This window comes from Nycticebus coucang, chromosome 18 (genome assembly GCF_027406575.1).
Source record: "Nycticebus coucang isolate mNycCou1 chromosome 18, mNycCou1.pri, whole genome shotgun sequence".
NCBI classification, from domain to species: Eukaryota; Metazoa; Chordata; class Mammalia; order Primates; family Lorisidae; genus Nycticebus; species Nycticebus coucang.
In genome coordinates this window covers 73,584,394-73,608,558 of record NC_069797.1, presented here as the reverse complement: position 1 = coordinate 73,608,558, position 24,165 = coordinate 73,584,394, and the positions used below count along the sequence as shown (strand labels likewise).

General features: G+C 51.4%; 1 protein-coding gene across 1 annotated transcript; it reads right to left on the bottom strand.

The window, feature by feature from the left end:
• Positions 1-3,643: 3,643 nt before the first annotated feature.
• On the bottom strand, positions 3,644-19,015 carry CDR2L (cerebellar degeneration related protein 2 like). Its single transcript, XM_053570957.1, has 5 exons — positions 18,497-19,015; positions 8,829-8,941; positions 8,374-8,522; positions 7,421-7,585; positions 3,644-6,241 (listed from the first exon to the last, which is right to left on the bottom strand). Exons 1-5 carry the CDS (start codon positions 18,573-18,575, stop codon positions 5,350-5,352), a joined length of 1,398 nt encoding a protein of 465 aa, XP_053426932.1. The 5' UTR covers positions 18,576-19,015; the 3' UTR covers positions 3,644-5,349.
• Positions 19,016-24,165: the final 5,150 nt, after the last annotated feature.

Genomic DNA, 24,165 nt, shown 5'->3' with positions numbered 1-24,165 from the left:
GGCCCTTCTGGGAGAAACAGGCCCGAGAGGGGCCACCTGCTCCCCCCAAAAGGAGGGTACTTGCCTTACCCTCCTGGGCCCTCCATAGCCTGAGATTGTGCTTCAGGAGAAGGGGACATTCATGGGGGAGAGAAGAGAGAAGGAAAAAAAGGATAAAGAATCACCAAGCCATTTCTGCATTTCTTCAGCTGATGAGTTTGTACATCCCAGTCCTCTGTAGTCCATGAGTTGGGGTACCACTCCCATGTAGGGGGTCCACACAATTTCCTTTTCTCATCTGGAGTGTCCTGGGTTAGACCATCTCCTAAACTCATTAACTCACATCATTATGTGAAAATAGGGAACACACAGTGAGGCATGGTGGAATTGGTCAGGCCTGCGTTTGAATATCCTCGGTAAAATAGAGATTTTATAGCTGTCTCATAGAGTTCCTGAGGATATATATATATATATATATATTTTTTTTTTTTTTTTTTTTTGAGACAGAGCCTCAAGCTGTTACCTTAGGTAGAGTGCCATGGCATCACAGCTCACAACAACCTCCAACTCCTGGGCTCAAGCGATTCTTCCGCCTCCTCCTCCCAAGTAGCTGGGACTACAGGGGCCCTCCAGTCATTATTGTTTGGTGGGCTGGGCTGGATTCGAACCCGCCAGCTCAGGTGTATGTGGCTGGCACCTTAGCTGCTTGAGTCACAGTCACAGGGCTGAGTTCCTGAGGATATTAAATAAATGCAAAACACCTAACACAAACACAGCACACACAAAAACTAGCTGCTTCTAGGGGACTAAGTGCATGCAAGTTTCTTGAGGGCACTTTCTTTTTCTTTCTGAGACCTGATGACTTATTTTTCTCCTCTGCAGCACTAGGGTAGGAAATCCAGTCTGACTAGCTCTGTTCCAGACCTTCTTGCCTTCCCTATGGGGATGAGCAGCACAGAAGATGCTTCTCAGTATGAGTGGGCCAAGCTGTCCCTTCTTCCCAGAAAGTACTTCTTTTCCTATTTTTTACCTGCCTGGCCCCTAAAAACTGGGCCACAGCCCAGCTTTCAGCTCAAGGTTTGCAGGGAGGGTGGAAGCAGGTCTGTCCTGCTGATTCCTCTCACTGCAGGGGCTGGAGTTTGGCCTTGGGAGTGGGGAAGGGAGCCAGTTCAGAGCAGGACAGAGCTGGGCAGTAGCCCCTCAGGGAGGCAGAAAGAAGTATCTACCATATATAAAGTGGTGATCAGGAAGGAAGAAGGGGCAGAAAAATGTGCCCAGAGGGGACTTTAGTAGCTGAGGGAGAGTAGGGCGGCTGGATTCAGGCCACAGAACATTTCCTTTACTTCTCAGCTATGACTGCTCCATGTGTTAACCACATAGCTGTCCATCCAGTTGAAGATAGGTGACAATAGGACAGGAAAACCTGACAGCCACTTGCATGCTGTACTGATAACCCCCTCACCACCACTCTATTTAGTTGATGTAATAAGCATAGAAGTTGACTCCCCATGTCACACCTTCCTTCCCTCCTGAGTCTGAGGGAAATGGTCCCACCTCCCTCAGAGAGAAGCCACAAGGAAGCCATGGTGGTGCTTTTTCCTTACAATGCAGTTGGCCCTTGAGTCTACCTTGCAAGGAACACTTTGGAAGGTTTTCCACAGATGCAGGCTGTGTGGGCTGGTGGGAGTGGGATCCACATAGCTGCATTTTCTTTCCTTCCCTTCTTCCTTCCTTCCTTCCTTTCTTTCTTTCTTTTTTTTTTTTTTGAGACAGAGCCTCAAGCTGTTGCCTGGGTAGAGTGCGGTAGCATCACAGCTCACAGCAACCTCCAACTCCTTGGCTTAAGCGATTCTTTTGCCTCAGCCTCTCAAGTAGCTGGGACTACAGGTGCCTGCCACATGCCCGGCTATTTTTTGGTTGTAGTTGTCATTGTTGTTTGGCAGGCCTGGGCTGGATTCGAATAGCTCTGGTGTATGTGGCTGGCTCCTTAGCTGCTTGAACTACAGGCGCCGAGCCATAGCTGCATTTTCTGTCTAAAAACATGGAAGAGAAGAGGGCAGCAAGAAACTGAAACACTGCCTTCCCCCAGAGATTCAGGCGCATTTTCTTCTCTGACTTCCTGGGTCACCCGCACCATTGGAGCTGTCCGCTAGCACAGGGCTGCCCATGAAAGGAGGGTTGGGTGGGGTTGGCATGTGAGGTAAAGGCAGATCCTGGGGAGGTGCCCTCTGACCCAAACCTGCAGGTGTCTCCAGGCCACTGATAGGTGAGCTTGCACAGCAACGCTCAGTTTGGTGGACACTGACAGATTTGGAAAGGGCTGGGTGAAGCATGGAAGTTTGGAAAAGGCAACCTTTCAGAAAACTCAGCTGATTGTGCCTAGAGTACAAACTGGAAGGGAGGGGTGAAATCCTGGGAATGGTGGACCCTTCCAGAAGACCACCCCTTCTGTGTACTGTCTTCACCATAATGTGGGGATGAAACAGATCTGGGGGAAGAATGGGAGTGGTGAGGGTTTTTAAACATATCATATGGAAGAGAGGTGTGGGATTTATAAGATCAGAAAACAGGAGGAAACAGCCCTCTTGTTATTCTTGTGACCATCTTATGTCACTGATGGGTGGCTCTCTAAGGGCTCGTGGACTTCCCAATCCTTCAGGGTCCCACAAGGCATTTGGCCCCACCCTGGGCTCTTTCACTGCCCCTCTAGGATACAGCCTCTGCTAGCAGCCCAGGAAACCTTTTGAAACACTGGCCAGTGCTTACAGCCCTGCCACCACTTAGCAAGCTGTTCTCTCCCTAGCCTTCAGGTCTCAGCTAAATTGCCATCCTTCTCCCAGGGCACCCTGAGCACCCTGACTTAGTGTCTTTAGCCTTTTCTTCCCATTATGGCTACCCTTTCCCATTATTTAGACAATTTCCCTGAATTCCTTCCCCAGGAAATTTGAATACCACAGATATACTGGCTCTCCCTCCACGTGCTGTATGTATATACTTAGATATAAGATTACATATCATTTAGGGCGGCGCCTATGGCTCAGTCGGTAAGGCACCGGCCCCATATACCGAGGGTGGCGGGTTCAAACCCGGCCCCGGCCAAACTGCAACCAAAAAATAGCCGGGCGTTGTGGTGGGCGCCTGTAGTCCCAGCTACTCGGGAGGCTGAGGCAAGAGAATCGCTTAAGCCCAGGAGCTGAAGGTTGCTGTGAGCTGTGTGAGGCCACGGCACTCTACCCAGGGCCATAAAGTGAGACTCTGTCTCTAAAAAAAAAAAAAAAAAGATTACATATCATTTGAAAAAAAGTGGCTTGCCCCACTGAGCGTGCTCCACCTGAGCTAGCACCACCCTCCTGCCCCACTTTTTCCATTTCACTATCTTTGTTTTTGGTAAGAAGGACCTGGCAGTTTTGTTCGCCCTGTGTTCCCGGCAAGACTGCAGAGCTGGCACTCAGTAAATATAGAAACTTCTGCAGAGAGCCTATTATTTAGAGCCACTCAGCCATCAGTCATGGGAAAGTAAGAAGGGAAAGGCTGAAAACTCAGGCCTTGCTCAAGTAGACATAGAGGATCCCCCAGGGCCATCCTCTCCCTGGAGCTGTGCATCATGGGAGGCAGGTGCATGAGACACACACAGAAGGGAATGAGGCCATCTCTGCTTTTAGAATACTGATGCATTTTTTATTAAAGAAGAGAATAAAGCATTTGTAAATATATTTCTCTCATGTATACTTCAAAGGTGACACTGCTCAGCCACTACAGAGCTGGGGAGAAAACAGGCCAGAGCCCTCCCTGCTCCTCTTCTACCCATCTCCCCAGATAACAGAGACACATGGAGGGCTGGGAGCTGCCCAGCACAAAGGACAAAAGGTTCCAAGTTTCATGAATGGAAGGACCCTGCCACCAGCTTGCATCACAGTGCTGTCCGGAGGGAAGGATGGTGTCCCCAGGGAGGTTGGGCAAGCGCATGTTAAGAAAACCCCTTTACCCATTAGAAATAAATAAGGCTTGAAGGTTCCCCGTGGGTTCCTAGCACAGAGGCCAGGACCACGGCCTCCCACTGGACTATATGGTTCCTCCGATTTCTAGGGTTTCAGGAAGGGCATCAGAAGGGACCGGAAGCCCTGAAGGACTGCCCAGGGCAAGCTGGAGACCTGGGCATCTCTTAGCTGAAGGCTGACTTTCTGAAGTCTTACCAAAATATTACATCCCTAGACCAGCTGGGTCCTCAAAAGCCCCCCACAAAGGTGGGAGGTTAAGAGCAGGCATTTAATGGGAGAGAGGGAACATGTCCCAGTTCAATACTACTTGGTGTAGGGTGAGGATTTCAGACATTCCCCAGTGAAGGGCGGATAGGGGTGGACACTGAAACCACTGGCTGGTGGAATATGCCCAGGACATTCTGGGGGCTGCAGATGTTACCTGCGCCACAGTTGGCCTGTGGGGAGCATGGAATAAATGAGACATCATGGTCCCTGAGATGGGGGCAGGTAAAGAGAGGGGAGGCAGAGGCCAAGCTTGGTGAGTCAGAGGCGGTGTGCAGATGGGGACTCCCACCATCCCAGTCCCTGGAAGGCTTAATGGCCCCAGAAGGCATGTCCAGGGCTGGACCAAAGGAGGCTGGCTCTGAGGGAAACAGGGTGCTGTGCTGAAGGGCTCCCTCTTTCCTCACTCTGGCTACAGATCTGCTGTGGGCTGAGGAGAAGCCAGGTCTTGGCAGGGCTGGATCATGGGGCACTAGGTGCCTGACTGGAGCCTCCTGCTCTGCATGGCAGGGGCTGTCTCTGACCTGGTCAGGACCCTGGGGGTGGGGCAGCTGGTGCTAAGGGAATGCAGGAGCATCACAGCTGGGGAGAAGCAGTGGGTGGTCCAGGAGACCCCTCACACCCAAAACAGGTGGCTCCAGGGGCCCCTTCAAGTGTTTCCAGTTGTGGCAAGGAGTCAAGGAGAGTTCCATTGCAAATCTCTCAGAAAAACCAAACTTTGGGAAAAAATTAAAAAGCCAAATAATCCAAAAAGGCTTTCAGAAGCCTGGCCACCAATCTGAGGATGAGGCCCAGGGTCAGGAAGCTGCAGGCTGGGAGAGTTTGGAGATTCCTGGGGGAGTGCGGACGTTTGGCTTTGAAACTGAGCTGCGCCTTTGGGTTGATGCAGGTGGCCGGGGTCTCCTGGGAGGCAGGACAGGTTGCCTCTCACATCATCAGGGAACATGCTGTGTTCCCTGATCAGAAGGGCCCATTCCTCATGAACCTCTGGGGCAGCCAGATGCTGTGTATTGCTGCTAAGGGGCGCTCACTCACCAGAGGCTGCACACTTGGGCATGCGGGACTCCACGACCTGCAGCCTGGGGGAGGCTGCATAGCCGGAAAAGGGTCACTTGCTGCTGTGCGTCTTGACTTTGGTGGCGTTGATGTCAGCCTTGGTCTTCTGGATCCTGGAGAAGATCTCCTTGAAGAGCGCCTTGTACTCGGGTTGGCTCTGCTCCAGCCGCTTGTCCACGGCCTCCACGTGCTGGCTCAGGCTCTTCTCCCCAGCCTTGGCCTCTCCTTGGCCCTCCTCGCCCCCGCGCAGGTCCCTCCAGGAGCTATCTCGGGAGATGGGCCGGGAGGTCTGCACACCGGCATGCCGCACGCCAGCGCCGTGCTGCCGGCACCTGCTCAGCAGCTCCTCGTACTTCTCGAGCAGCGCGTGGTACTGCTCATCCACTTCCCGCAGGATGGACATGCCGCGCCGGCGCACGCTGTTGGCGTGCAGCGTGAGGTTGCCCGCGTGCCGGCTGGCCGGGTCTTTGGCCACGATGGCGTTGAGCGCTGTGTCGCTGCAGCTCTTGCGCACCGCGTGGCCCGGGGAGGCGGCCGGCGAGGGGACACTGTCCTGGGCACCCAAGTCCTCCCCGCGGCCCGGCTGGGGGTCATCGGCCTCAGGGGCCTGGGTGAGGGGCGCCAGCAGAGCCTCGGCCAGCTGGTCCTCCCGGCCCAGCAGGTAGGTCTTGGCCTGCTTCATCTGCTGCAGCTCCAGCAGTTCGGCCTCCAGCTCCTGCACGCGCAGGCGGCAGGCCTCCATGTCGCACAGCTGCCGCTCCAGCTCCGCGTACTCCTGCAGCACCGCCGTGTACTCGCGCTCTGCGCGCTCCTTGCGCTGCCGCTCCTGGCTCACCTGGGAGCGCAGCGCCGCCACCAGGGTCTGCAGCCGCTCGTTCTCCTGCTCCAGCGGCCGCGGGCCCAGCTCCAGGGAGGAACTGTGTAGACGAAAGGTATCCTTGCACCTGGCAGGCAGTGGGGTAGGGGGCAGAGGGCAGAGGTCAGGGCCAAGGCCCCACAGTCCAGCCTTGGCGCTTACATCTCTCTTGGCCCCTGGGTCGGAATTGTTTGACCCTTTTCATTCACTCTTTACACCTCACCCTTCTCCCTGGAGGCTGACCACAACAGATGGCCTCAGCCAGGTCTCCCTGCTCTCTCCTGAGCTCAGCCAGTGAGAGGTGAAAGGGGGGGGGGGGGGGGCGGTGCAGGGAGGGGCAGAGGGACGCTGCGGGGGTTTTTTGAGTTTTTTCCACGGTTAGTGCTAGTGTGGCAGGCAGCCTTCTCCCAACCACCCTTCCCCTTGCCCCTTGTCTAGGGCTGAGAGCAGCCCTGGGGCACTGTAGTGTCCCTGTGGTTTCCCTACACTTTGCCAGCACCTCTTTATTAACTTCGCCCCTGTTATTCTGTGTGAGGCACTGTTTCCTGCCAGGACGCTCATTGAAACACCCACTAAATAATGTGATATGTATTCTTACATTATTAAGTAGTTGTCTAGTCTTAGATTTAATGGGAAATGAAAAGCACACTGGTTAACCCCTCCTGGGTTAGAACTCTGGCTGTACCTCTTACTAAACAAGTGACCTTGGATAAAACATAAAACCTCTGAGCTTCAGGTTTGTTTTTTATTGTTGTTTTTGAGACAGAGCCTCACTCTGTTACCCTGGGTAGAATGCCATGGCATCATAATTCACAGCAACCTGAAACTCTTGAGCTTGAACAATCCTCTTGTCTCAGCCTTCCCAGGAGGTAGGACTACAGGTGCCCGCCACCATGTCTGGCTATTTTTTCTATTTTTAGTAGAGATGGGAATCTTGCTCTTGCTCAGGCTGGTCTCGAACTCCTGAGCTCAGGTGATACACTCACCACAGCCTCCCATAGTGCTAGGATTACAGGTGTGAGCCACCTTGCCTGGCCTCTGAGCTTCAATTTTCTTATCTGTGTCTAGTGGGCATAATAAAATACCCCTCAAGGTGTTGTTATGAGAATTAAATCAGCACTTGGTGATGATCATGGCAGCCTAACAGTACCAGTTTCTCCCATGGCCTGGACCATCCATCAACTCTTGTTCCCACCTGCTGCCTCTCTCCCCTGCCCTAAGGGGCAGCCCTGGGGACTCAGAGACACCAAGTACCACTGTCACCTACCGGGGGCTGGTGCACAGCTCCTTGAGGCAGGGGAAGGTGTGGATGGTGCGCCTGCGTTCCCGCTTCTCCCGGAGCACTCGCAGCTGCTCCAGGCCCCTCAGCTGCTCCACCTGGGCCTGCAGCTCCTCCACCTGGGCCTGCAGGCGCTCAATGGTCTCTGTCAGCCTGGGGGTGGGAGGTGCAGGGTATACACAAAGGAGAGGTTTTAAAGGGAGCAAGCCAGCCTCCCTCACTGCAGCCCTGGCTCTCTGCAGATGGAGGGATGTGGGGTACGGGATGGCAGGTACCCTTGAGCTGCCTGGTCCTGGGGTCAGAAGAGAACTCTCTGCATGCCCAAAGACCCACTCTTCTTCCACACCTCCTGACTGAGCTGATCACTTTTCTTTGCCACCTCAGTTTCTGGTACAGTCCTCTATCACTCATCATCCTGCACTTCTCTCCCAGGCTGTGAGCACCCAGAGGGTGGGTGAGCATCTTTGTATCTCCACCATTATATCCTTGGGGTCTAAAACATAGCCTGCAGGAGTTCGGGACCAGCCTGGGCAACACAACAAGACCCTATCTCTACAAAAAAATTAAAAATCAGCCAGGCGTGATAGCACGCACCTGTTTCATAGCTACCTGGTAAACAGGAGGATGGATTGGGTCTAGGAATTTGAGGCCACAGTAAGCTATGATCATGCCACTGCACTCCAGCTGGGGTATCAGTGAGACTCTGTCTCTAAAAAAATAAACAAAATAAAATAAAACAGACCCTGGTATGTAGTTGGTATTTAAAGAAAGGTTGTGGCCTAAATCTTAATCCATAAAAAATAGACAAGGGGAAGTTCACTACTATCCTAGGTTTGTGGGGAAAAGTGCATGAGTCATACCTGCCAGTTGATAGACCCATGTGCACACCCAGCCCTGGGCCTCTCCCTCATCCGCTCCCCAGCTCTCAGCCAGGCCCTCACCCATGGATCTTCTGTTGGGCAGTCTTACTCTCCAGCACCAGCCTCTGATTGCTCAGCTCCAGGTCTCGGGCCGTCAGGTCCAACTGCTCGTACACTTTGGCGTGCTGCTCATTCACATGCCGCAAAGTATCCAGCTGCTTGGTCAGGTACTGGGGGCCATGGGGGATTGAGTAACCTTTTAGAATGGGGCAGGGGCAAATATCTCTGCTTGGGCCCTCCTCCCACTTCTAAGGACAGGTTTGCTTTGAAGTATTTGTCTTCAGCTGATTGAGGGCTAAAGATAGCGCCACAGGGCTGCCTGGGATAGTTGTGCAGGTTGTGAACTGCACAAAGCTGTTGCGCCAAGGTTGTGTTTGCTAAGCAGGTGCCTTTTTCTAAGTTGCACAAAGGCCTACATGGGCCAAGGGCCCTTGCTGGGTGGGGCAAGTATGTGCAGGGCCTGGGTGGCCCCTCACCTCGATCTCCTGCACTTGTTCCTCGTTGGTGGAGTACATCTGCTGCAGGGACTCCTCCAGCTCCTTGTTCCTCTCTAGCAGAGTCTTCCCCAGCTCTGCAGCCAGATGCAAGTCTGGGGGGAGGGGACAGAGGGTGGGAGAAACATGAGCAGCATGAGAACAATGACAGAGGACCCCCATTATTTTTTGAGAACAATGACAGAGGACCCCCGGCCGAACATCCACTCTGGGCCGGGCCCTGGGGACCCCCAGGTGACCAAGACACAGGAACCTCCAGGCCTGGGAGGAGATGTTTAAGGCAGGAGTTGAGCCTTTGCACTGTCTCTTCTGGTCCTTTCCTGACACTCCTGGGGCTTTTCCCCATCCTCCTTCAAGTTTGTGCTAAATATCACCCCCCCCCTCCAGGGATCTTTCTCTAACCACTTGATTCAAAGTTGCATCTTTCACTGTCCTGTACTCTTTCCCTGGAGTAATTTTTCTTCTTAGCACTTAGCACCATCTAACTTACCAAACAAGTTGCTCATTTAGCTTGTTCATCTCCCCAACTTTGAGCTCATGGCACAGGGATTTCTTCTCCTTTTTTTTTTTTTTAAGAGCTAGGGTCTCACTGTGTTGCCCAGGCTGGATTATAGTGGCTAATCACAGCTGTGAACTCCTGGGTTCAAGTGATCCTCCAGCTCTAGCCTCCTGAGTAGCTGGGACTACAGGCATGAGCCATGATGTCTGGCTGGGGCATGGATTTTTTTTTTAGACAGTCACCCTCGGTAGAGTGCCATGGCATCACAGCTCACAGCAACCTCAAACTCTTGGGCTTAAGCTATTCTCTTACCTCAGCCTCCCAAGTAGCTGGACTACAGGCGCCCATGACAATGCCCAGCTATTTTTTTGTTGCAGTTGTCACTGTTGTTTAGTTGGCCCAGGCTGGGTTTGAACCCGCCAACCTCAGTGCATGTGGCTGGCACCATAACCACTGTTCCACTGTGCAATGAGCCCCAACGTCTTCATTTTATGGATGACAGGTAGAGTGAAAAATGACTAGCCATGGCACAGGGGTTACGGCGCCGGCCACATACACGGAGGCTGATGGGTTTGAACCCAGCCAGGGCCTGCTAAACAACAATGACAACTGCAACAAAAAAACAGCCGGGTGTTGTGGTGGGCACCTATAGTCCCAGCTACTTGGGAGGCTGAGGCAAGAGAATCACTTAAGCCTAAGAGTTTGAGGTTGCTGTGAGTGAGGGTGACAGAGTGAGACTCTGTCTCAAAAAAAAAAATGACTAGCCCAAGCCTACCCACTGGTTGATGGCCATGCCAAGGGTAGAATTTGGGTATCCTTAGCCCAATTTGGTACTATTTGATCCTAGTAACATTACTCCTCTCCCAAACCTTCTACTTTTCTTGGGCAGCAAAACCAACCTTCTACAACAGGCCTAGTTCTTACACCGTGCAGGTCTGGAACCTCCCCTCCCCACCCCAGCAAAAGGTAAATGAGCACCCATCAGAAAGGCAGGGAAGGAATCTGACCTGGTTTTAGGGGACCTTAGAGGTGGCAGGGTAAGGGGTTAGAAGGAAGTGGCAGGAACTGAAATCACTAAAACTTCTTTTTTGTGGCTGTGAGTTGTGTAATGGTACCTAGACATTTGGAATGGATACCTCCACAAATATACATATTAAATATATTTATTATTTCCTTCATTTCTTTCTTTTCTTTTTTTTATTTTTTGAGACAGAGTCTCACTCTGTTGCCCTGGATAGAGTGCCTTGGCATCATAGCTCACAACAACCTCAAACTTCTGGGCTCAAGAGATCCCCTTGCCTCAGCCTCCCGAGTACCTGGGACTATAGGCATCCACCACAATGCCCAGCTAGTTTTTCTATTTTTAGTGGAGATAGGGTCTCACTCTTGCTCAGGCTGGTCTTAAACTCCTGAGCTCAGGCAATCCACCTGCCTTGGCCTCCAAGAGTGCTAGGATTACAGGCATGAGCCACCGTGCCCAACCATATTCCCTTCATTTCTAAAAAGAGGCAGGGTGATTAAAATATTCTAAAATTCATTGTGGTGATGCTTACACAACTCTATGAATGTAGGAAAACCACTGAACTGTATGCTTTAAATAAGTGAATTGTATTGTGTGTGACTTAAATCTCAGTGAAGCTGTTAAAAAAAAAAGATTCAGGCTCAGCAACCATAGCACAGTGGTTACGGCACCAGCCACGTACACCAGAGTGACAGGTTCAGACCTCGCCCAGGCCAGGTAGACAACAATGGCAACTGCAACAAAAAATCTCTGGGCATTGTTGTGGGTGCCTATAGTCCCAGCTACTAGGAAAGCAGAGGCAAAAGAATTGCTTAAGCCCAAGAGTTTGAGGTTGCTGTGAGCTGTGATGCCACAGCATTCTACCAAGGGCGACATAGTGAGACTCTGTCTCAAAAAAAAAAAAAAAAAAAGATTCAGGCGGCTGAATCAGAGACTGAGACTGGTAGAGAGCAAGTCCTTAAAGAAATCCTTCAAGCAAACTCGGGCTAAGTTTCACAAGGCTGTGCTCTGATTGATCAATTGAGACAGGGTCTCACTCACTCTGCCACCCAGGCTGGAGTGCAATGGCACAATCATAGCTCATTGCAGCCTCGAACTCCTAGGCTCATGCAATCCTCCTGACTCAGCCCTCCAAGTAGCTGAGACTACAGGCATGTACTACAGTGCGTAGGCCTAAATGACTTTAATGTTTTTCTTAAGGTATTCCCAATGTAAAAAAAAGTACATAAAGGTTAAAAACTACCAAAAAAGGCGAGGTGAGATGGCTCACATCTATAATTCTAGCACTTTGGGAGGTTAAGGCAGGAGGATCACTTGAGCTCAGGAATTCAAGACCAGCCTGAGTAAGAGTGAGACCTTGCCTCTACTAAAAATAAGAAAAAAACTAGCTGACTGTTGTGTTGGGTGCCTGTAGTTCCAGCTACTCAGGAGGCTGAGGCAAGAGGATCACTTGAACCCAGGAGTTTGAGGTTGCTGTGAGCTAGGCTAATGCCTCAGCATTCTAACTTGAGCACTACAGTAAGACTCTGTTTCCAAACAAACAAACAAAATATATATATCATGATTTAAAAATTACTTGAAAATGGGCGGCGCCTGTGGCTCAGTCGGTAAGGCGCCGGCCCCACATACCGAGGGTGGCGGGTTCAAACCTGGCCCCGGCTGAACTGCAACCAAAAAATAGCCGGGCGTTGTGGCGGGTGCCGGTAGTCCCAGCTACTTGGGAGGCTGAGGCAAGAGAATCGCTTCAGCCCAGGAGTTGGAGGTTGCTGTGAGCTGTGTGATGCCATGGCACTCTACTGAGGGCGATAAAGTGAGACTCTGTCTCTACAAAAAAAAAAAAAAAAAAATTACTTGAAAAGATATAGCATATATAATCTTAGATCTATAATCTGGAATTCTACAAACAAATGGACATGACTTGAAATGGTTATGAAAGAAATATATCATTAATATTAATTAAAATTACACTCTGTGTGGCATGGGAGGAAGGGAGAAAGAGTAGAAGAAGAAAATAAAGAAAAAGAAAGAAAAGAAAATATACTACCTAGAGAAAGATTCGTTAACATTTTGGGAATTAACCTTCCAAACAGTTCTCTGTCCTTAAAACATCTATAGATATAATTTTGTGTAAACAGAACCCTATTTTTCTGGTCCTGCTTTTTTTAAATTTTTTTTTTTTAGAGCCTCAAGCTATCGCCCTGGGTAGAGTGCCATGGCATCACAGCTCACACAACCTCTAACTCTTGGGCTTAAGCGATTTTCTTGCCTCAGTCTTCCAAGTAGCTGGGACTACAGGCTCCTGCCACAATGCCTGGCTATTTTTTTTTTTTTGGTTGTAGTTGTCATTGTTGTTTGGCAGGCCAGGCTGGTTTCAAACCCGCCAGGTCTGGTGTATATGGCTGGCGCCTTAGCCGCTTGAGCTACAGGTGCCGAGCCTGGTCCTGCTTTTTTCATTTATCAATACGGCATGAGTAGCTTCTTGTGTCAACATAAATCTATATAATCATTTTTTGAGACAGTCTCACTTTGTCATCCTTGGTGGACTGCTGTGGCATCACAGCTCACAGCAACCTGAAACTCTTGGGCTTAAGCAATTCTCTTGCCTCAGCCTCCCACGTAGCTGGGACTATAGGTGCCTGCCACAATGCCCACCTATTTTTTTTTTAGAGATGAGGTCTCACTATGGCTCAGGCCATGTTTTGGTTTTGTTTTGTTTTGAGACAGATTCTGATTCTGTTGCCCAGGCTAGAGTGCCATGGAGTCAGCCTAGCTCACAGTAGCCTCCAACTGGACTCAAGTGATCCTTTTGCCTCAGCCTTCTGAGTAGCTAGGACTCCAGTTGCTGGCCACAATGCCTGGTTAATTTTTCTATTTTTTATTAGAGATAGGATCTCACTGTTGGACAGGCTGATCTCAAACTCCTAAGCTCAAAGGATCCTCCCATCTCAGCCTCCCAGAGTACTAGGATTACAAATGTGAGCCACTGCGCCCACCTATATGATCATTTTTAGTGGATGTAGAATATTCTATTGTATACAAGCATCTATATAGCTGTCCCTAAATAGTCCTTAGTATTGGACCTTTAGAATGTCTTTTAATTTTTACCCTATTTAAAACAAAACTGTAATTAATTTCATTGTATAAAAACCTTTGTGCAAACATTGCCTGTTTCCTTAGAACATTTTTCTGGGACAAAGAGTAGGCCTTTTTGATTCATTCTGCCAAAAGACTGTCCAGGAAGGCTTTGGTCTTTTTCACTTTATGAGGCTGTTTCTTAAATAGCTCTTAATCTAGGCTGATGGTGCAAATCCCAATCAAGATGCATAAAGACAGCTCTGCTGGGGTCAGTATGATGTGGCTCAGGGATTCAGCTCTTTCCTGCTCTGCCTTTTTAGACACAGCGATAATTCTAGAGACCCTAGAGGATGGATGGGCTCCATACTCCCTCCTGGTAAGCTTCCTAAATATGGTTGTTTCAGCTGAGCCCTTAGCTATGCTTCGGGACAAGCCTGGGGCGCAGGCCTTTCCCACAAGACTGACTTGCAGGCCAGTTACATGGGGTTTCTTTCCCTCAAGCTGGGGGACAGAACTGAGTCACCTTATGAAAGCCAGAGTGGCCTGATCAGCCACCAGGCCTGGACAAAAGGCCAAGCTGCCTGAGCTCTGAAACTGCTCCCATATACAGAGGCCAGGTTTGAAACAGCCAAAAGGGAGCCTCCACACCTGGGCCTCAGCCAGCGGAGGGGCTCATGCCCAAATGTCATCTGGAGAACGAGTGCAAAGCTGCTATCCTAGAACAAGGCTGCAACAACTTGACCTGGAAAAACAAAAGCAGCTTCCCCAAACACTTACCTTAACCATTAAAAAAAAAAAAAAAAACTAAACTAAACTAAATTATATATCACAGATAAGAACCTTTAGCCTTGAGCAATTAACCTTCTGATGAGGATGCCAAGAAAAACTAGTTACCTAACATAAACCTAGTAAGAGAATGAGGACACTTGCTGCATGAATTTATTGACCATCAGGTGGAGAAAGTCTGGAGGCATCTACAAAGTGTGAATTTTGGTGTTCATATTGTTGAACTGCAGCTCTGTGTTACACTGTGCTTGGCAGAAAGTGGAGAGCACCGTGAGACACCTCCGCAGTTGGTGATTAGATTTCTAGTCTCTCCAGTGGGATGGCAAACATTCAGCTCATTCCCAAACAGTATCCAGTAGTTCAGGATGAGCGAAAAAAAACAGAGGGACCCTTCCCCTCTCCCCTGAAATGGTTAGTGATCTGTGAAGAAGCCATTGCTACAGATTCCTCCCCTGCAGTGGCATCAGGGGACATCTTCACGTGCATGGAACTCACGCAGCTTAAGTAGAGTCCAAGGCCACAGAGGTGGAGGGAGAAAAGGCCCAGTGCAATACAACATCCTGCCCTTCTTCCAGGTGAGCATCTGAGCTGTGTGTATACTCCTAACCCTGGTGGGCCATGCGGGATTTACCACTATAATCCAGGGACACTGAAGGTTGCCCTTGAAGGGCAGAGAATGTGACCTGGGCGTCCTAGTGATTCAGGGATGGGGAGAAAGGGAAAACACAATACAAGCTGTTTGGAGGTGGAGTGGCAGGATCTCAGACTGTTTCAGGGAAACTGGAGCCCAGTGCAAACTAAGCTGGTCCAAGCTGCCAGGAGGGGGTCTTGGGAAGAGTCAAGAAGCTGCAGTACAGGGGACCGAGTAGAGCCAAGAGGGAGAGCTGGTGCCAGGTGCCAGTTCCAGGCTTGGTCACAGAGGCCTGGGAGTAGAAGCGGGGAGCTGGTGAAGCCCAGGGAATAGAGGCTCAGTGACTAGCTATCGGCTTGCCCTGGCCAGATTAATGACCACACTGCATAGGGCCAGGGAAGGTATGGAGTCTAGGTTGGCAATGGGGTTCTCTGGGGTCTCCTTTTGGGGGCGTTAGAGGTTTTATATGAAGCAGAGCCCCGGAAGTCTGAGAAGGGATGACTCAGGAGCTGATGGGATATCTTTGAAAAGAAACCTCAAAATCTCACGGCCCCTCACTGGCTGGGCTACGACAGAGCAAAGAGGTGGGAAATGGAATCCATATAGGGAAGAGAAGACAAGGTAAAGGGGTGAGTTACCACCTAGCAGGGCTGCCCCCTCACCCCCAGATTCTAGGATACAACTGTCAAGAACTCTAGCTGTGTAGAATGAAGGTCAGGCACCTTTGGGGTGATTAGGAGGGAGGAAGGAAGGAACTCCCTACCCCTGCCATAGCAGAGCTCTCCTGAGGCTGAGGACACAAGGTCAGGCTAGGCAGGGCAAGAACGGAGAGTCCCACAACTCAAATCTGTGACTCAGCAGCCATCGCTAAGCCTGGAAAGAGGGACCCACAAGGCCTTGCTCCTGTCCAAGGTGGGGGAGGGAAGTGGGCAGAGAGAGAGTGTCAGTGTTTAATAATTAATAGCTTTTTCTATTTTTACAGGTGCTTGTGGCAGTGGGCAGAGAGAACACAATGAAAATCTAGGACCTCACATGTCCCAGCTGGCCCCCTCCACTGGGACAGAGCAGCAGCAAAGTCAAACAGGATCTGTATGGCCAAACTCCTGGAAAGTGAAATCAGGACCCTTGAGACAGGAGGAAACAGACATGGAGGGGAGACCAGATGGCTACCAGAGAAAACCTCTTCCTGGACCACCCAGGCAGCTAGGCAGCAGTGGGACAGATGAGAATTTGGGGTTTGGATATAGGGAAAGGGGATGCAACAGCCACTTGACCCCCAACGTGGCTAGACTTTGGCCTGAGTTCCATCCCACCATCAGGTCACCATGCCCAGCCCCCAGAGGGAGAGTGGGAGGTGGGCGCATGGTGGGTGCCTCTGAAACTGTGCCTGGGACTCCTCCTCCCACCTACTTTCCAGTCTTCTCCAGTTGTTCTATGTCTTGGTACAAGCATCCCTGCCCCTGGAATGCCTGCCTTCCTGCCTTCCTTCCTCCCTTCCTCTGCTTAGGGAACCTCTCTCTGCTCTCCAGCTCAAAGGGGTCTTGGCATAAACCTGAGTCTCTGCTCTCACCGTCACTGAGTGGGGAGCTGCAGAACCCCTCACACTCTGATGCAACTGTCAGTTTCATCTCATTTCTGTTTTCCTCTGATGTAATGTACCGTCCCTTAAGGGTAGAAGCTATGTCCACAGGCTCAGCACAGAACTGGCCCATGGTAAGTAGACATCTGTTTTTTGGCAGAAAGCTCCAGTTTCCTCTGAAACTGTCTCATTTCTGGTTTTCCTCCCCATTCCTGGGCTCTGGCCACCTCTGGGGCTGCTGGGTTAGGCCAACTGCTACCCATCAGCAGGGCCAGACAAGTAGGGGCCTGCAGGGCCCTTCCCTCAGCCCCAGAGCATGGCTGTCTGGCTCAGCTGGGATCTCAGATACCTCTCCCTCTTGAGAAGCCACACATCTCCCACCTCTACTCCCTGGCTCCTTCCTCGCACATCTGGGCCAGGTACAGGGTCAAAGCTTTTATTAGGGGTGCAGGAATTAAATGAGACAATAACAATATTAGTATCTGCCTTCCTGACAGGCATCTTCCCAAGAGCTCAGCTTCCAGTCTTTCTTTCTAAGCCTGCCTCCTCCAGGAAGTCCTCCCCACTGCTTCCTATGCCTATAATGCTGTACCTCCTACATTTAGTTACAAGCTCACCTCCTTCCCATACCAGGGTATATCTAAGAGCCAGGGCTTTAGCTATGACCAGCTCCCAGGGTGGTGTCTGGCACTTAAGTGGCATCTGATAGGTATTTGTGGAAAAGTTTTTTGGGGAATGGCCAGTATGGAGGAGGGGATTGTCACAGTCACTGCATCTGCAGTCAGGGAGGCTGGGAAGTTGAGGCTAGAGTCCAGGGCATGGGCCATGGCAAGGTCTAGCCCAGCACTGCCAGTCCCACACTAGTCCCCCAGAGGCTCTGATTAACCCACAGTTGCTGAGCACAAGGGCAGAGCCTCATCTGCCAGTGAATCTTGGCTGAATAGGGAAGTGGGTCAGGGCTGGAAACAAAGGCTGCAGGATTGGGGGAGACTGGTCCTCTCACAGTGGCAAAAACACTCCTCTGGGGCAGAGTGGATGGAGACCAGAGCCTGAGCACACCAGAGCAGGGTGAGATGGCACAATTGTACCAGACTTGTGTCCATACCCTCCCAGCTTGCTGGTGACTTTGGGAAGGTCACTTATCCCTGGGTATGGTTCCTCACGGCCTGCAGCTCTGACTGAGGCATCTTGTGGGAGGAGAGGGTGGATTTGACTCCACTCCCACAGGCCTCCTCCTTCTTCCTGTCCCAATAGCCCCACCTCTTACTCCTAGTGATGTCACTTTGGCCACCTCATCACCAGCTAACCCCCTTCCAGTCGCCCTTTCTGCCATCAGATGTGGTAGGGGTGGCAGAGGTGGTTTTCTCTTTACTCCGGCTGGAACATGGCACACTGCCCAGAATCCCCAGACCTGAGGCCCTTCAAACCATGAGCCATTAGGGAAGGAGCCCGGGAAGGGAAGAGCCAGGACTTCCCCCTCCTGAAGGCAGGTTGGAGACTCAGCCTTACCCTTCTTAACTGGCAGGGTCCCTGAACCACTCCTTCCTGGGTAGAAAGCAAGTTGGGGAAACTTTCTGGGAATCTTAGAGCTCAGAAATCCCGGAGGGGAGGAGGGGACGAGTTCTGCTGCATTTGGGATGATAACTTCCCTTGACATACCCACCACCACCACCACCACCACCAACCCCCTTGCAACAAAACATCCAGCGGGCCATCTCCCGGCCTCCAAAACTCCCTGCCAGTACTCAGGTCCCTAACAATACCAGGGGCAATTCCATGATGGGATGGGTGAGCTGGATGACGAATGCCCGTCGCCTGGGGGAATAGGAAGTACCCCCGACCCCGACCCCGACTTTTGCAGGTCTCGGCCGGTCCGGGCCGCGGCTTCCCGAGCAGCGCCCCCTCTCTTCACATCCCAGTTCTCCAAACGCATCACTCAGAGTCGGGCGCGCCCGGTCCAGCCCAGCCCTCCCTGGGGTGATACCGCCCAACAATGGAGTAGCGGACAGGGGTGGCGGGGCGCACCCCGCTTTCCTACTCTGGTCATCCTGGCGCTCACCTTGCTCCAGGTCCTGCTGGTCGTACCAGGGCTCCTCTTCTTCTGCGGAGAAGTCCTCCATCCCCGCGGCTCTCCGCATGGCCCAGGGGCCGGCGGGCGGGTGTTGCGGTGAGACTCAGGGCTGGGGCGCAGGGCCCGGGACAATGCGGCGGAGGCGGGCCGGGCCTCTCGTGTCGCGAACTCTGGCTGCAGCGCCTCCGCTCGCGCTGCGACCCTTCGCCATCGGCCGCCTGCTGGCGCCCACGCGGGGCCTGGAGCGCCCCCGAGGTATGGCCCGGCTTGGGACCGGCGGAGACCCGGGCGCCGAGCGAGCGGCGGCCGCACAAAGGGTGGAGGGGCGGGGAAGGTGGCGCGGACAGCGGCTGGAAGGGCCTGGGCCCGTAGGCAGGTCTAGGGTGCTAGCAGAGCGCGGGTACAGCGGCGGGCGCCTCCTGCCCTGCTCCAGCTCGCGCTGCCCCTGGCCCAACCGGCGACACCGGGAGCCGCCACTGCATCTTGGCGAGGCCCGCCTGCTGCTTCCAGAGCTCCGCAGGGTTGGGCCGTTCGCCGCTGGCCAATTAGGAGGCGTATGCAAAATTGGAGGCGGAGCCTAAGGGGGCCTTTCTGGTGCCCTAGTCTGGAAGTTGCGGGAACCACCCCGTCGTCCTCCTTCCTTCCACTCCCAAGGCCTTCAGTTTACGTTTCACTACCTGAAATTAGTTTATTGTTTATCTGTTGTCGTCTCTCTTTCTGGATATCCTGAAAGCAACGATTTTGTCTTTTTCACAGCTGGCTTCTCAGCGCCTAGAACAGGCCGGTCCATTGATAACTTCCATGGGCATTCTTTGGATGAATGAATATCAATTTTAATATTAATTTTTTTTTTTTTTTTTTTTTTTTTGGTTTTTGGCCAGGGCTGGGTTTGAACCCGCCACCTCTGGCATATGGGACCGGCGCCCTACTCCTTGAGCCACAGGCGCCGCCCTTAATATTAATATTTAATATTACAATTACCTTTAAGAACTTGAAGATCTGTGACCCGAAACCTAGAGTCTCTAAGTTTAAGGATATATTACCTGAATTCTGTGCCTTTCTCTATAGGCTCTGTTTCCCTCTCCTTCGGAGCCATATCCCATATCGAATTGTACTCATTAAAACCATACAGTTTCTAGCCGGGCGTTGTGGCGGGCGCCTGTAGTCCTAGCTACTCGGGAGGCTGAGGCAAGAGAATCGCTTAAGCCCAGGAGTTGGAGGTTGCTGTGAGCTGCGTGAGGCCACGGCACTCTACCGAGGGCCATAAAGTGAAACTCTGTCTCTACAAAAAAAAACAAACAAACAAAAAAAAAAAAAAACCATACAGTTTCGTCTATTCAAGCATTCTTTACTTAAGGGAGTTTAAAGACTCAAGCATTCATGTAACTCATTTTTATGGAGACCCATCATGTGCTGGTACAGTTGAGGTACTCCAAATATATCCAACTCTGAATATATGTCGCAATATACCCACCAAAAGACTTGCATAGAATTATAGAAAAGACTGCTCGGCGCCTGTGGCTCAAGCGGCTAAGGCGCCAGCCACATACACCTCAGCTGGCCGGTTCAAATCCAGCCCAGGCCCGCCAAACAACAATGACAGCTACAACCAAAAAAAAAAAAATTAGCCGGGCATTGTGGCGGGCGCCTGTCCTCGCAGCTACTTGGGAGGCTGAGGCAAGAGAATCACCTAAGCCCAAGAGCTGGGGGTTGCTGTGAGCTGTGATGCCACAGCACTCTACCGAGGACGATAAAGTAAGACTCTGTCTCTGAAATAAATAAAATTAATTTTTAATTAAAAAATTATTACAATGGTGGCTCATTCCTGTAATCCTAGCGCTTTGGGAGGCCAAGGTCAGGAGGATCACTTGAGGTTAGGTGATTGAGACCAGCCTGAGCAAGAACAAGACTCCCGACTCTACAAAAAATAGAAAAATTAGCTGGGTGTGGTCGCATGAATCTGTAGTCCCAGCTACTTGGGGGGCTGGACTCAATTGAGCCCAGCAGTTGGAAATTTCAGTGAACTATGATGATGCCACTGCGCTTTAGCTTAGGCAACAGAGGGAGACCTTGTTTCAAAAAAAATATTTTTTTAGGTTCAGTGCCTGTAGCTCAACAACTAGGGCATTGGCCACATATACTGGAGCTGGTGGGTTTGAACCCAGCCCAGGCCTGCCAAGCGACAATGACAACTACAACAACAAAAATGGCTGGGCGCCATTTTTGAGACTGAGACTCACCTAACATAAAATTAACCATGTTAACCTTTTTATGTGTACATTCATAATGTGGTACAACCAACTGTCACACAATGTCCATCTGCATAACTCTTTTCTTTTTCTTTTTTTGAGACAGAGTCTCATTATGTTGTCCTTGGTAGAGTGCTATGGTGTCACAGCTCACAGCAACCTCAAACTCTTGGACTTAAGCAATTCTCTTGCCTCAGCCTCCCAAGTAGCTGGGACTACAGGTGCTGCCACAATGTCCGGCTATTTTTGTTGTTGTTGTTGCAATTGTCATTGTTGTTGGGCGGCACCTGTGGCTCAGTGAGTAGGGTGCCAGCCCCATATGCCGAGGGAGGCGGGTTCAAACCCAGCTCCGGCCAAAATGCAACAAAAAAATAGCTGGGCATTGTGGCCGGCGCCTGTAGTCCCAGCTGCTCAGGAGGCTGAGGCAAGAGAATCGCTTAAGCCCAAGAGTTAGAGGTTGCTGTGAGCTGTGTGATGCCACGGCACTCTACCGGAGGGTGGTACAGTGAGACTCTGTCTCTACAAAAAAAAAAAACCAAAAAACAATTGTCATTGTTGTTTAGCTGGCCCGGGCCAGGTGCAAACCTGCCAGCCATAACTCTTTTCATCTTGTAAACCTGTAACTCTGTACCTGTTAAAGAATATTTATTTTCTTATCTGGGCACTGGTTACATAAGCATGTTGGCTTTGTGAAAATTCATTTACTTTCCTGAAGATTTTTTATACTTCAATAAAATACTCTATTTAAGTAAAATAGCTATCCTATGGCTAAGCCTCAGGTAATCTCTGCACTTGTGTAGCTTTTATTCTGGTGGGGAGACACATAGTAAATTATTACAAACTGCTGCGAAGGAAATTAACATGGTACAGAGTGAGTTTGGAGAATGGTTTAGATTCAGCATTCAAGAGAAGCCTCTCTCAGAAGGTGGCATCTAAGTTGATACCGAAAGGTGAGACAGCATCACCCAAGCCAAGCTCTGCAGGGAGAGTACAAAAGAGGCTTTGAGGCTGAGGTGCAGAAGACAGCAAAGTCAAAGGTCCTCGGGCAGGAAAGAGTTTGACATAGGCAGTATCAGGAACTGAGAAAAGTGGAGAGAGGAGAGATGAAATTAACTCTTTAGGGCCATGGGAAAGGGTTGAGATATCTTTTCCTAAGTCAATCAACAAGAGGCTTTTTCTTTTCTTTTCTTCCTTTTCTTTCTCCTTCTTTCTTTCTCTCTCTCTATTTTGGGACAGAGTGTCACTTTGTTGCACTCAGTAGAGCACTGTGGCATCATAACTCACAGCAATCTCAAACTCTTGGGCTCAAGCAATCCTCTTGCCTCAGCCTCCCAAGTAGCTGGGACTACAGGCACCTCCCACAACACCCAGCTAATTTTAGTAGAGATGGGGTCTTGCTGTTGCTCAGGCTGGTCTCCAACTCCTGAGCTTAAGCAATCCACCTGCCTCAGCCTCCCAGAGTGCTGGGATTACAGGTGTGAGCCACTGTGCCCATCCAAGGGTTTTTGTATTCATTTGTAAAATACTATGCTGCTAGCTTCAGAGTATGTAACTGAAGAGGAACAAGAAGATAGTTTGGAGGCATTTACAATCATCTAGAAGGGAGGTGACAATGGCAGGGGCAAGGCTGTAGCAGTGGAGATGGAGACAGATGGGAAATATCTGGGATGTAGAACTGAGAGATGGGCAGATGAATTGACTAAGAATCAAAGTGACATCTTAGACTTAACTCCAGTAACTGGGCAATGATGACACCACTTATTGAGATGGGGACAAAATAAGTCTAAGGGACAAGCAGGTAGGGGGATCAGTTCCAGAGGGATCTGGTCAGGACCCCAAGCCTACCTAATAGTCACAGATTCAGTCTCTACCCACTCCCCAACTATCCAATCGTCCATCATTTCTTCATTCTGCAGCTCTGTGGGAAGGTACTCACAGGAGCCAGGCAGTGCTCCAGAGAGCTTAGGAAGTCCCCAGAAGTAAATCGGAGGCTGATGGGCAAAGAGCTGAGACCCAGGCCCTGGGGAGGGCTACCTCAGTTTCCCCAGCCTGGGCAGCAAGGGTGCTAGCAGGGTCTTCTTCTTTCTGGAGCAATTAAAGGCAGCCCCCAAACTCGAAGATCACCTCCGGCCCTGGGGATAAGGATGCTTCGTCAACAACTTAGGTGACCTCTACATTTAAAAACATTCCAGCTCCTGCATCACCCCTGCTGTTAGCTTTGATTACACTGGCTGTGCCCTCAACTTGGTTCTACCCTAACAGTCTCCTTCACTGTAGCCATCCTCCCCCTGCCCTAGCCATAGGAGCATAGCCTGGCAGGGATCACGGATGTGGTGGCATTTATTTTTCCAGAGACCAAACATGTTGGTGGAAGAAGGTTGGATTCTCAATGCTGAGCCCAAGCACTGGGCAGGGTGATTTGGGCTGAATGGCACTCCCTTGGGTCGTGTGATCCATGTGTGGGTTTGGGGGATGGTGGAGCCCCCCTGCACCCTAGGCAGGTCACAGAGGATGGAAATCCTGGTGACCATTTGAGCTGTGGCTGGCCAAGTAGCGGGGTACTGCTGTACCCAGGCCTGTGCTGGGCCCTTGCACGATTTGCTTCATTGCCTCCCAGGTTCCCCCACTCCCTGTGCCTTCAGGGCAGATTTGGCGTTTTCTAAATTATTCCATGAGGACGAAAAACAGATTTGCCTTCCAAGGAGGAAATGCTTCAGCCTCCCTGAGCTATCAGCCAACAAGCTCGGAGATCCATTTCAGGCCTGTAACTTAGTCAAAGCAGGGTGAGAGCCCAGCCTCAGGCTGGAAAATTCACACCTCCTGGCGTTGGTAAGCCACAGAGCCTGGCACCTCTTCTGTGCCAGGAAGCATCTTGTGGTGTTCCTTGTTGTGGGCTCCATGCTCCGAAGCCTTGGCCCCTGTGGTTCCCCTGGGGCTGGTTTGACACCCCGGGGGCCGGAAGCGTTTATGCCCTGGGCATCACAGCCTCCTAGAGCTCCCTTGGCCACGCCAGTCCAGGTCCCCGTTGGGGAAGCAGGGCACAGACACGGAACCCGAGGAGCTCCCAGGCTGGGGGAAGAAGGAAAGGCCCTCCCCCGCGAGCACCGCTTGGTCAGGGCGGGGCTGGGGACACAGATGCCACAGCCGGCGCACGGTCGCCGCTGCCCACTCCTGCAGCCTGGATCCTCCACCTCCGCACCCTGCCCAGCCCAGCCCACCGGAAATGACGGCAGGCGCGCGGGCTGCTCTGACGTCTGAGGGTCCCCGCCGCTCCTAGGCACAGTGTCACACTGGGGGAAGGGGGGGCGCCCAGCGGCGCCTCTGTACCCTGGGGACCTCGGCGGACCCCACATGCTGCACATACTGGGTTGAGGTCAAAGGATTAGGCAACACTCAGGAAACCTTCCT

Bases quoted from the DNA above. Each gene is read 5' to 3' on its own strand.
- CDR2L (XM_053570957.1), bottom strand. From the start codon at position 18,575: ATGCGGAGAGCCGCGGGGATGGAGGACTTCTCCGCAGAAGAAGAGGAG. The intron at 8,942-18,496 runs GTGAGCGCCAGG...CCCTCCCCCCAG, and splicing joins CCAGCAGGACCTGGAGCAAG to ACTTGCATCTGGCTGCAGAG. The intron at 7,586-8,373 runs GTGAGGGCCTGG...TCCCACCCCCAG, and splicing joins GCCCAACAGAAGATCCATGG to GCTGACAGAGACCATTGAGC.